The sequence below is a fragment of the Pelophylax lessonae genome, assembly GCF_965119305.1.
Source record: "Pelophylax lessonae genome assembly, chromosome: 5".
Taxonomy (NCBI): domain Eukaryota; kingdom Metazoa; phylum Chordata; class Amphibia; order Anura; family Ranidae; genus Pelophylax; species Pelophylax lessonae.
Window position 1 is genome coordinate 498147414 of NC_138772.1, and position 13127 is coordinate 498160540.

A 13127-nucleotide genomic window follows, 5' to 3' on the forward strand; every position below is an offset into this window, starting at 1 on the left:
ATATTGGCTGAATAGTTTGTGAGCTACTTCCATTTTATGAATTTGCTATACTTTTCATGACCCGTTATGGTGAAAATAACCAATATGCTTTAGGAAAAACATGTTGGAAGAGTTGGCACAGGAAAAAAGGCAACACTATTGCACACAGTTTCTCGCACTGCAAGATCTTTGACCTTTTCTTACTAAGAAAAAGAAATGACCAGCCAGGACTGTGAGCTCTCGCTTTTTAAAATTTGCCACAGCAGAAACCTTTTCCAATTGTCCAAAAGCACCAATCTAATATTTGCCTTACTAGTTTGACTATATGAGTAGGTAGCTAGCAAATACAGCCACAAGACAGCAGACAACCAATATTCAGAGAAGAAGAAGGGAGTCTTCTCAACTACCCTATGCTACTATTAGTCCAGAGATGGCATTTTTATAAGATACAGCATACTTAAACTCTAGCATTCTACATTTTGTGATTTCAGTTTTATTAGATATATATTGCTCTTTGCTGCACTATATGGCATTTATTATTATATATTATGTTTTATATTTTTTACAGAGTGAGGATTATGTGATGATATCACACAACCTAACTCAGCAGCCAGATATGTTTACAATAACTGACGTTCGTAATGGGTCTACGCAGCCTCTGACCTACAATAACAGTAATAACGGAGACTGGTACTTTAATGACAACACAACTACACTGACCTACCTGGGTAGGTGCTCATTTACAGTAGTTTTACAGCAAACAAGCGTATTTTGCCAGCAATTATGATCAATTACAAGGCTATCGCTGCATGGAGTTTCTTTGGCTAACCTCAAATGCCTATTCTTTTCAATGGGTTTCTGTCTGAGTTGTGTCCCTTAAAGAAATTGTTTATAGCTTCAAGAATAAATACAGCAAAAAAAAATTAAGAATGTTCAATTAATTTTTGAATCATTAATGGGATCAAAATTACATTTCTTGTTGACTGCAGTGACGATAAATTTAGAAGGTGCAGGATGGAAAATGTTTCTGGATTGTATGAATTTCTAACAGTTTGCATGGTTTTTGTTTGGGAAATTCCATTCAATCCACAATTGAATGTTAAAAGCAAACAAAATGTTGAAGTATTTTCAAACGTCACTTATCAAATGATTGAATGTATTGATAATTTACATACAAATGTTTGCATGACTTTTTTTTTTCCAAATTTTTCGGAAATCTGCTAGTGGGTGGCCAGCTTTGGTCTAAAAGGTGAGCAGGGGCAAAGACTTTAGCTATTGGGAAAAAAAATCCTGCCACCAAAGCAGGCAGCCACAGTGATCACCCATTCTCCTGCTGTCCTGCACAAACTGTTACATGTGAAAACTTCAGTCTATTTCAAAGTCTTTGCATTCACATATAATAAATACATTTTACAGCATAGATCAATGAAATGATGGATCTCAGAAACATGACTTTATTGGGGTGGTTACAGATCCGTTTATGTGTTTCCATTCATACAGCATACCTAAAAGATTATTTTTTATTATATTTTATTTTTTAAAATAGGCCTTAACTTCCTAGTTCTTTCTTTAGAGCAGGCTCTATGGGCAGCTTTGATTGCTTCAAATAGATGGCAATGTAAAGATAAGCGACAGACTCGAGAAACAGCTTTTTAAAAAAGTGCATTAACAAAAAATGCCATGAGATAGTTAATCCCTTCAGAGCAGACAGTGTTCCAGTCTAGCTTACAACTGATAATGAGACCTGCCAGCACAGTGCAAACAGAGGTAGCTATATGGTAAACATTACTCCACAGCCTCTCCCTAACACTGCACAACTAGATAGGAGTTTTAAGCTAGCAAAAAATCATTTTAAAAACAAAATTTTAAAAATATTTTTTATGCTACATTAATGGGAACATGTAACAAATATAAAGTAAAAATATAAAGCAAAAATATATAGTGGGCACTATCCCAATTTGGCTGCAAAAGTAGGAATATGTTGTAACCTCTTGCCAATCGCCAACAGGAGATTTACTTCCTGGTTTAGAGGCACTCATGCGCGCGCCCCTGCTGATCTGTGCTGTGATTGGACACAGCACAAGTTTGTCAGCAGGTTACAGCCAATCATTTTGACTATATACCTGCTGTTTGGATGTGGCCATTTCCAGTACAGAGATCTCTGTGTTTGTAAACACAACACACAGATCTGGCTGGATTTCTCCCTGCTATTAGTTTCTGTTCAGAACTGAAAACAAGGAGAGACCTAGCTAGATTATCTGTGTATAAAAGAAGCATACTTGCACTTGCATCCACTTGTTTGGCCCACAGTTAAAGCGGAGTTCCACACTCACCTGTCCAACGGTCCAGCGATTTGGCGGCCCAAAGCTTCGCTCTTCTCCCTCTCTGCTCTCCGGCGCCGGAATTACTGGTGTGGGCATCCGGCTGTGACAGTTTGCGGCTTCACGGCCGGGTACGTACTGCGCATGTGCGAGTTGCGCTACGCGTCGTGATTGGCCAGCAATCTTCTGGGACCTCTGACATGTCCCAGAAGATTGCAGGGAGGGAGGGGGAGAGGAGAACTTCCGCTCAGAGCGCCGCGGCGCTCCGAGCGGAAGTGAGAGCGGGTACATGTCAAAACTAGGTACCCGCTCCCCCCCAAAAAAAAATGACATGCCAAATGTGGCATGTGAGGGGGTTAGCACTACCTAAAGCGGAAGTTCCACTTTTGGGTGGAACTCCGCTTTCAGTCCTCGGTTGCCCTCCTGATCACTCCTGTCATCCAGCCAGTGTCATTAGTACAGTGTACAGTATTATCACTGATTACTGTATTAGTGTCACTAGCGACATCAGTGTCAGTTAGTGTCCCTCCCAGCCAGTGTCAGTTAGTACCAGATTTCCGCCACATTATCACAGTCTCACTACAAGTCGCTGATCATGGCCATTACTAGTATAGAGTCTTTACGGATCAGTATCTTGATCATGATCAGAACTATAGTATTGTCCCCAATAGTTTAGTGTCCCCAAAAATGCACTGTTAGCAGGATGAGCCCCAGTCAATGCCACCACTTGTGGCATATAGCAGAATACATGTTGGCCTAAATTTATAAAGAAATTTGATTTTATTGGATACGTTTTATAACAGAAAGTAGAAAACACCTTTCTTTTTTAAAAAAACTATTTCCGTCTTTTTTAGTTTATAATATTAAAAAATAATAATAATAAAAAAGTGGTTATCAAATACCACCAAAAGAAAGCTCTATTTGGTTTTTAAAAAATTGTATAAATTTAATTTGTGTACAGTGTTGCATGACTGAGCAATTACCAGCTAACCTTTTCCTGCCCTCTGGCCTAAATTGCCGGGAGACCGTCCATGTATGTCCTCTCATGCATGAGCTGCCTGCGTGCCCCCTGCGGGGCGTGCGAAGGTTCACTCTGTGATCATTGAGTCCATGAAACTCGGCTGATCATAGATCGGAGTAAGGGGCCCATGCCGGTGTTCCGTGAGAATTACCTACCCGTGAGAAAAACCTACCCCTCATCACTTCCGGTGCTCGGCACTGTATGTAATGCAGCGGTTACATTAAAACAACTGTGCTGCAATACGAGTGATCTCCACTCCTGTGCCTGTCACTTCCCTGCTCTCGGCAAGTAAATATTAAAGCGGCGGCGGGTGTATGAAAACATAAATCACGGAGCCGAGAGCCGCTTTAATATTTACTAGCCCAGATCAGGGAAGTGACAGGGACAGGAGCGGAGATGACTCGTATTGCAGCACAGCTGTTTTATGTCACCGCCGCGTGGGTAGGTTTTGTTCACGGTACACCGTGATATTTCCATACTAGTGCGCATGCGCACTAGTCAGCTCCTCAGTTGTTCCATTAGGTATCCAGGGCTGTGAGCATGCGCACTGCTGCGCTGCTCAGCTGTTCCTGGCCGGAAGTGACGAGGGTAGGTTTTTCTCACGGGGTAGGTAATTCTCACGGAACACCAGCCTATTACCACGTGATCAGCTGTCAGCCAATGACTGCTTATCATGTGATGTAAACAGAGCCGGTAATCAGCTCTTTTCCCCCCTCACGCTAACAGAGTGAATAGAAAACAAAAAGCCAATCACTGGCTTCTGTCAGAGGGACATCGGTCCCGAAGAGAGAGAGCCACTGCTGCCTTGTCTGTGCCCAACAGTGCCACCAACCAGTGCCCACCAGTGCCACCTACTAGTGCAAATCAGTGCCACCTATCAGTGCAAATCAGTGCCACCTCCCAGTGCCCACTAGTGCCACCTATCAATGCCCACCAGTGTCACCTGTCAGTGCCAATCAGTGCTGCTAATCAGTGCCTCATCATCAGTGCTGCCTATCAGTGTCACCTACCAGTGTCCATCAGTGCCCCCTTATCAACGCACATCAATGAACGAGAAATCTTACCTGTTGCAAAATTTTATAACAAACTATGAAAACTGTTTTTTTTTTTTTCAAAAATTTTGATAATTGATAAAAACCACAATAGTGATTAAATACCACCAAAAGAAAGCTCTATTTGTGTAAAAAAAAATGATAAAAATGTCATTTGCGTACAGTGTTGTATGACCGCGTAATTGTCATTCACAATATGACAGTGCTGAAAGCTGAAAATTGGTCTGAGCAGGAAGGGGTTTTAGGTGCCCAGTAGGCAAGTGGTTAAAGTAGCATAGTGCTGAATATCACCTCAACGAGTGGATGGCCAACAACATCCTGGACCTGTGAGCGGGAGATCGCCTTCCAACCTGCAATTTGGGCTCTTTTGATCTCTGTAATAGGGGATCATCGCTATCTGGTAAGCAGTGGTGAGATTAGAGTGTTTGGTGGCGGTTCTCCGGCTCTGTGGTCTTTTCACCTTTCTTCAGTGTGGAGTGAACACCTAAGGACTGCTTTTGTTCATTGATTTGGGACATTCGATTGGATCTAGCGCTACAGTTATTGCTTTATAGTGCTGAATAGCAAAAAATTCCCTGGTCATGAAGGGTGGTAAAACCTTCCGGAGATCAAGTGGTTCATTTTTTTTTTTTTTTACACATTTACTATTATTTAGACATTTGTAGTAATGTACTCATTTTCAACAATTAAAAAACATTTTGAAACATATAACCGACTACATAGATAAGTAGATTAAGGAAAACTTAGCAGTTAATGCTTAAACAATAACATTGGTTTTATAGTGTCTGGAAAACGTAAGCTCCGCAGACGAGCAGTGGCAGGAAGGCTGGATACAACTATGTCTAACACCAATGTGAACTTGGTGGTCTATCAGTGCTACTTCAAAAACTGCATCCCCCCTCCTCCTCCTACCATAACACCAACAACTACAATGTATGAGTAAGTACGAGCGCAAACAAAAAGAAAATCCCCTTCATACACACTGCTCTAGAGTTTTTCCGTTTTGTTTACATTTTATTTATAAAAAAAAAAAAGAAAACAGAAATAGTACAATACAATGGGAGTTTTGGTTTGAGAGATTTTTCAAGACAAGCAACATTTTTTTAAAAAAATTTGACTTGATAAACAAGCAATGACGTGATATACAAGTAGCATCATGTCACAACTGAGTGTCTCTTTTAATCATCAACCATGTGAGTTGCTAAATGTTGAACCTTCAATAAATGGAACCATATTGCTACACTTAGAGGCGCCTCTCTTCTCTTTTATACTCTGTAGCTTCTGCTGGATTTTGCTTCTAATCCCTTTGTGGATGGACATTTTATGGTTACACAACACATTGCTATAATCTTTTTATATGGTCTATAAACTGAAGGATTTATGAATAAATGGTTGTGGAACAAATCATCTGAGTTTCCATAATTTCTTATGGGGAAATTTGCTTTGATATACGAGTGCTTTGAATTACAAGCATGTTTCTGGAATGAATTATGCTCACAATCCAAGGTTTTACTGTATTGGTAATTTTGATGTAAAATTTTTATTTCATTTTTGACATAGTCTTTTGACTAAAATGCCATTTTAGTTTTAGTCGTATTTTAGTCATCTGAATTGTTTTAGCTTTAGTTGTATTTTAGTTGAATAAGCCCCCGTTCACACTGGGGCGACCTGTCAGGCGACCTGGTCGCCTGACAGGTCGCCGTAGGTCGCCTTCCATAGAGAAGCTGCGGACCCGTTCTAATAGGAGCGACACAAGTCGCTCCGACTTAGAAAAAGGGTCCGGAGCTTCTTTGGGGCGACCCGGAGCGACCTGCATAGACTTCAATGTTATGAAGTCCATGCCGGCCGCTCCGAGGTCGCGGGGCGAGCAGCGCGCCACGACCTATGAGGTCGCCCGGGAAAGTAGCGTCGCCCCAGTGTGAACGGGGCCTAAAGAGTGTTAATTTTCTCACTAAAAATATTTTAGTTGACAAAATTAACACAATCAGCTTCTAACTTCAGCTTGTTCAATTACTCTAAGTTTTGACAAAAAAAAAAAAAAACTGGAAGCCGATTGGTTTCTATACAGAGATGCACCAGATTTTGCTCTCTTCAGTTTTAGTAAATCAGCCTCACATTGTCTTTGTCCCTACACAAAGTGAGCTATTCCTCATTAACATACAACAGGGGACAGTTTCTAAAGTTGTAACCCTTTGTTAGGACAGACATTGTTCAAGTCTAGTTTACAGCTGATGATGAAGAACCATGAACCTGGTATTGACACGGTACTTGGGATTGAATTTACTCCATAGCCCCCTTTTAAATATTACAAAGTAGAGAGAGCATGTAAGGCTTTTTATGCAACACTTAAAGTGAGTGGAAGTTCAGTCAAAATCTAACCTACTCCCACCCCCATTAGAAGACTAGTTTATCTACCCTGTGAAAGAAACAATGCCAATACTGTTCTGAAGCTCTGGTCCGGTCACATGATCTTTCCAGCGACAGCTTCGGTGTAGAGAAGAGATTGCCGATAATGGCTGCAAATGCCTGTGCAGTGACATCACCCATAGGCTTACTATGGGGTATCTTTTGTTTTGGGGTATCTTCCCCTCCTCTTTAGGCAGCACTAAGTTTTGATCATGTGACCAAAACGGCTTCAGAATAGGTTAGTTTATTAGCATCTTTTCTTTCACAGGTTAGCTAGAATAGTCTTAGAATGGGGGTGGGAGTAAATTAGCCTTAGTTAGATTTTGACTGAACTTTCACCTTAAAAAGGTAACCAACCCTTTTTTAGATATGTTTTTTTAATGGTAATAAATATGAAGTAGGTGTTGTTCCAATTTGCTGCTAAATTGGAAATACACTTGAGGGAGGTGGGTTGGCAGGCATCTTAATTGCATACCTTCAAAGATTTGCAAAATACTCACAATATTAGGATTTGTATTTTGGATAAAATTTGTACGCTTGTACTCATGACTGGTAAGTCCTGCACTAGCACTTTACAATAGTGATCGACCGATATTGGTTTTATGTTTGCCGATAGCGATATTTAGTACATTTAAAGTTTTGAAAAATAAAGACAATTTTTGACAGAAATCTGGTACTGAACATGTGGGGTAGGACTTTTAGCTGTAATGTGAGGTCTTCCCTTCCTTCCCTACCTGCCAGGAATCCCGTGTGAACTTAGTTTAGTGTCATTAAAATCCTAGAATCCACTTTATTAGTGTTTTATATAATGTCCAGTGTGTGTTTTTGTAATAGAATAGTGGGAAATACCTTCATTACATCGCTGCTCCGGGCTCTCCTCGCTAATCTCTCACTCTGCTGTTTTCTCCTCTCATAGCTGTCAGAGGAGGATCTCAGCCCCTCCCCTCTGCAGTGTACACAGAAGCTCCGGTTATTAGATTAGAATAGTGTGAAATACCTTTGTTACATCTCCCGCTCTGCTGTCCTTCTCTCCTCCCCCACTGACAGCTGGGGGTCACGGAAGGGCCAAGCGGCGATGTAATGAAGGTATTTCACACTATTAGATTACAAAAAAACACACTGGACATTATATAAAACACTAATAAAGTGGATGCTAGGATTTTACATACACTAATATTACATACAGTAATATCTGCAATATTAGTAACCTCTGGGCCGATACCGATATATTGGGGAAAGTGCATATCAGCCCTCGATATATTGGCCTTGCCAATAATCGGTCGATCCCTACTTTACAGGGTACACAGAAAATGGTGCTTTTTCAGTGTTTCCTGGGCTCGGTCACTTTCCACACACAGTGAAACTTTTTAGAGGATCTAACCTCAACCATTCTGTTCCAAACTAGGAAGCTTTCCTCAAAATGAGAAACCTAAAGCATATATAGCAAGTGTGATGTGTGCATTGGGGTTGTCTATTTTTTTTAGAATAAAAATGATGATCCTGTTTTGTAACAAGCTGTAGTAGTAGAAATCTGTTCATTACTTATTATACACCCTAAATTCTTCATGGCTCTACAAATATGTGTTTTCATCTCCAGTCTTTGGTCTAACAACTCCTTCTGGCAATCATCTGTAGAAAACAATTATACTGTCCCAAAAAATGGATCAACTGTCATCATTCCTGCAGGTAAATTTGTTATGTTTTTATTCCCAAATTAAATAATTGATATTTGTATATTGAAGCATGTCTAAGTGTGTGATTTTGATGAGGTTTTGTTCCTACATAGAGATCCTAAATGCTTGTATTTTACATTAGATTGTGCTTAAAAATGAAGCACAAAAAGCCACACTTGCAAGTTTTAGGCAGAGCACAGCAACAATGCCTGTGTCTGGCCTTTTATGTATCTCTGTTCGATTTAGTTGATGTTCTAATTAAGTACTACAAGCACGAAGGGCCTCTTTGTGTACTGATATTCTTATGTTACAGGTTGATATAGAAATAGCAAGAGTATATTCATAGGCCCCTTTCACACATACAGACCGTTCCTCCATTTTTCATCAATCCGTTGACAGATGAAAAACAGACATCAATGCATTCCTATGGAAAAACGGATGTAAATGGATGATCATCCATTTACATCCGTTTTCATCTGCTTCTGTCAACATCCATTTTTTTTGAACGGATGAAAGCCCTATTTTTCATACATTAAAAAATAAAACGGATCAGACGAAAAACAGATGAAAAACTGATGTTGACTGAAAAAAAAACGATGACAAAAAAAACGTGACTGAACTGATGAAATAACTGGTCCGTATGTGTAAAAGGGGCCTTGACTTTGATGAGACCAGCCCAAATTATGGTCAGCTGTACCAACACTCATGTATTGTCTGAAAACTCAATGTGCTTCACTATATACAGGCGGTCCCCGGGTTACAAACATCTGACTTACAAACGACTCCTACTTACAAACAGAGGGAGACAATAGGAAGTGAGAGGAAATCTACCACTAGGAAGGGAAATTCACTCCGGTAGATGCTATCATGGAAAAAAGGTGTCTCCACTGAAGCTTTATCACCAATCCTTGTTTCCAAAACAACGCACAATTTCCCAAATTGAATTATCACAGGGACAGAATGTGAGGTGAAATCTTCTGAACAGGGGCACAGACAGCAACACAAACATTACAGGGGTGTTAACACTTCCCTATGTTATCCCAAAAACGTAACAAATATTTTTTTGACTGGAGCTACACTTAAAAAATTTACCTGTTCTGACTTACTAACAAATTCAAGTTAAGAGCAAACCTACTGACCCTGTTTGTTTCTAACCCGGGGCCCGCCTGTAGTGCAGAAAGTGGAATGTAAGGAGTTTGTTTACCCAAGAGCTATCTGGCTGGTTTACATATTTATTCACTTGTGATAAGACAATTTTAAATGAGTAATTGATAAAATTAACCAACTGTAGCATGGATAAATTCACAGGATCCTGTGCCCTGATACTTGATAATGAATCTCAGTGAGATTCGCTGTAACTAAAAAGTCCTTCAAACCTAGTTTCTTTTTTTTAATGACAGCAGCAGTATCTTGTGAGGATAAAATGTTCAACCCTGCACTAAATTGTGGCATCAAGGCTGTGTAATCCTTAAATACTTTGCTTCTAATTTAGATGAAGTTGATGTAACTGTAGTTGTGTTAAGAAGAACACTGACCACAGCTCGGACTGTTAAATATGCTTTGTTCCTTCTTTTTCAGGCAAGTGGGTTATAGCAGATATAGACCTCCCCTATCTAGAAAAACTTATCATATATGGTAAATTGGAGTTAAAAAACCTCACAAACAGCTCAATAGCGGGATCCGCACCCTCCTTCAAAACAATGGTCCTCAATGCCACCTATATCTCCATACAGGTAAGGAACTGACCACTCTCTTAAATGGGGCTTCAGTGCAATTCACAAGCAGAGCAAAGACTTACCATTACACCGATCTATTAGTCAGTTAAAGTGATTGTGAATGATCACCTTGTAAAACAACCCATTCAGTTAAAAATGTAAATTAAATGCAAATGAGAGAGAACAGGATACTTTCTCATACAAGTACATGGTACAGCAGGCACATATCAGAAATATGAAGTGTTGGGGTAACATACACTTTAGTTAAAGAATAATCAAGTAAAATCTGCACTCAAAATATCAAGTGCACACCTAATATGCCTATCATAAACTGATTATTAACAATGTCTTTGCAACAGCACCGTCCAATGTGCCACATCTGATTATTCTGCAGACCATATAGTTCTCATAACTAGACCCTACATTTGCATATTGGATATTAGTCTTCAAAAAATGGCTATAAGAGGGGTTTATGGAACAAACTAAGCCATATAGTTGGTATATAAAATCCACCTCAGGTGATTACAAGTAGCCTTTATTCAAAACATATATTGGTGCAAAAATGCCACATAGGGAACTAATGCATACATTCACCGTGGTTTTATTCACCTCAAAGGGGATATAAATATGAAGCCTATCAAATGTGTGAGCATTATCCTACTGATGTAATCATGTTTCTCCCATCTAGGACGGAACAGGCAACCAATTATATTAACACGTACATAGGTTCATTCTAAGCACTTGTCTGGCAATCCTCTGAGGGTTCTGTGACCCATGTCTCAGTGTAATATCTCAGAATAAAAAACTGCTTGAGCTGTATATAGTCTTGGCTGTTATATTCTTATTGTTCACACCCCAACCAAGCATTACATATAGGGGAGTTCTTTAGTGTGATATCAAAGGTCGCACAAATTCATGTCCAATAGCCATGATGCATCTGTGTGCCATATTGGAGACCTAGGAGAGTGATGTATGCCAATGTCACATGGGATGATGCATTTCACTCCACCCAGAGCTTCATTAGGACCTACCTATATGGCCAAAATATGTAAACACTCCTCCAATCAGTTTTAGTTGAGGTGTTTCAGATACTGTTTTTGCAACAGCATACAAGACACTTTAGAAAACTGTGGCACCCAACCATGTGGCAACAGTTTTGGAAATGCCCTTGTTTGTTCTTGCATGACTGTGTCCTTTAACACAAAGCTAGCTCTATAAAGAAATGGTTTCATGAGTCTGATGTGGAAGAATTAAAGGGGCCTGGAACACCAAGCCAGATTTTTTCTGTAAAATTCACTATTTGACCTTACAAGTGCTTTTTACGCTGAATGGGCACACATTCCCACATCACATTCCACAATTCTGTGGTAAGCCTTCCTAACTGAGTGGAGGCTGTTATAACCACAGAGAGGGCTGGGGGATAGGTAGGATAGGGCAACCCTATATTAATGCCCATGATTTTGGAAAAGGATGTCCAACAAATTCATGTAAGTATGATAAGCAGGTGTCTACAAACATTACACCATATAGAATACTTGCATTCTTGGATTTTTCATGTTTTTTATTTCACATGAGACTGCAGGAGAACTAATGCTGGCTATAAATGTCCTGATAATAGCAAATGACGCCCCCATTTTTAAGCAACATTTGTGATAATCTGGCCTTTTATGACTTGCTAGAGGATGGTAATGAGTGACTCTGGTGATTGGGACATTCACACTTACACATCAACACTTTCCCACTTGTGTGAGCAGGCCAGATGTTTTACTCCTTCAAGTGTACAATTACAGTGAGCTCTGAAATTCTTGAATGGTGAGATGTCACCTCTCTAACCGCCTAAATCTACTTAAAGATGTATTTACTTTTATCTAGACTAATGCCCAGTACACACGATCCGAAAATCGGACGACGTTCAGTCCGTTTTTCTTTGGTTGCTAGGAACTCTCAATTATATTCGCAATTGGGAGAGGTTACTTACGATACGAATTTTCTCGGACGATGATTCAAAAGCTTCCGGTATGCGTAACCACGCTGTACCGTGTGAGGGGAAATGATGTCTACTGCTCATGCGCTGTCTACTACTCACCATTTTTTTCGGACGAACAACATACTGATAATACGATTATCGTACGATGTGTTATAATACGATCAAAATTTTTATGCTTGCACGACCGAATAATATCGGGCGAACTGTCGTGATCGCCTCTCGTAAGCTGTGTACTAACGATCAGATTATCGTCCGATCTTTTCACAAGCGTTATTTTTCGCCCAATTTTCGGATCGTGTGTACGGGCCATAACTCTGAAAGGTTCAGATATTCTAGTATCTAGTCTACAGGTATCACGTTTTTATCGGCTTTTTTCAGGGTGGAAGTTTAGTAGCAGGAACGGAAACCGATCCATTCCAGGGAGAACTACAAATTGTATTACGAGGAAATCATTCAACTCCAGAATTACCATTGCCAGATGGACCAAATCAGGGATCAAAGGTTATAGGTAAGTACAGAATGACAACTATATCACTGAATATATTGCTGTTCCACATACTGACTTATTTTTCAAGCTGCAGCGTGTCAACAAATGTTGAAATTATTTTTCTGTTGTAGGTGTATTTGGAAAACTTGATCTTCATGGACTTCCACGTTCTGTATATAGAACTAAGCTGGCAAATACAGCACCAGCTGGATCACAGTACATCATCCTAGCAGAACCTGTGGACTGGAAGGTATCGTTGTATGATCATTGGTAGACAATTTGGGATTGATTTACTAAAGACAAGTATACTGTGTACTTTGCAAAGTGCAATTGCACTCTGCAAGAACAGTTGCTCCAGAGCTTAGTGAATGAGCAGAAGCTCTGCTGACTTCCATCATCCAATCATGTACAGGCAAAAATGTTTTTTTTATTTTCTTTGCACTTGATTGGGTATTCTTTGCAAAGTGAAGCTTTACCTCATTTACT

At 39.9% G+C, this 13127-nt stretch overlaps 1 protein-coding gene across 1 annotated transcript in view; it reads left to right on the forward strand.

Annotated features, from left to right (window-relative positions):
* Positions 1 to 13127, forward strand: part of LOC309556567 (fibrocystin-L-like) — a gene marked incomplete at both ends in the record, with an annotated part of 248337 nt that overhangs the window by 176790 nt on the left and 58420 nt on the right. Inside the window, 6 exons of the mRNA XM_082259011.1 lie at positions 548 to 707; positions 5156 to 5312; positions 8377 to 8465; positions 10031 to 10185; positions 12533 to 12662; positions 12773 to 12891. Of these exons, the coding sequence (XP_082115137.1) occupies positions 548 to 707; positions 5156 to 5312; positions 8377 to 8465; positions 10031 to 10185; positions 12533 to 12662; positions 12773 to 12891 (810 nt within the window). The remainder of the gene's footprint in view (positions 1 to 547; positions 708 to 5155; positions 5313 to 8376; positions 8466 to 10030; positions 10186 to 12532; positions 12663 to 12772; positions 12892 to 13127) is intronic.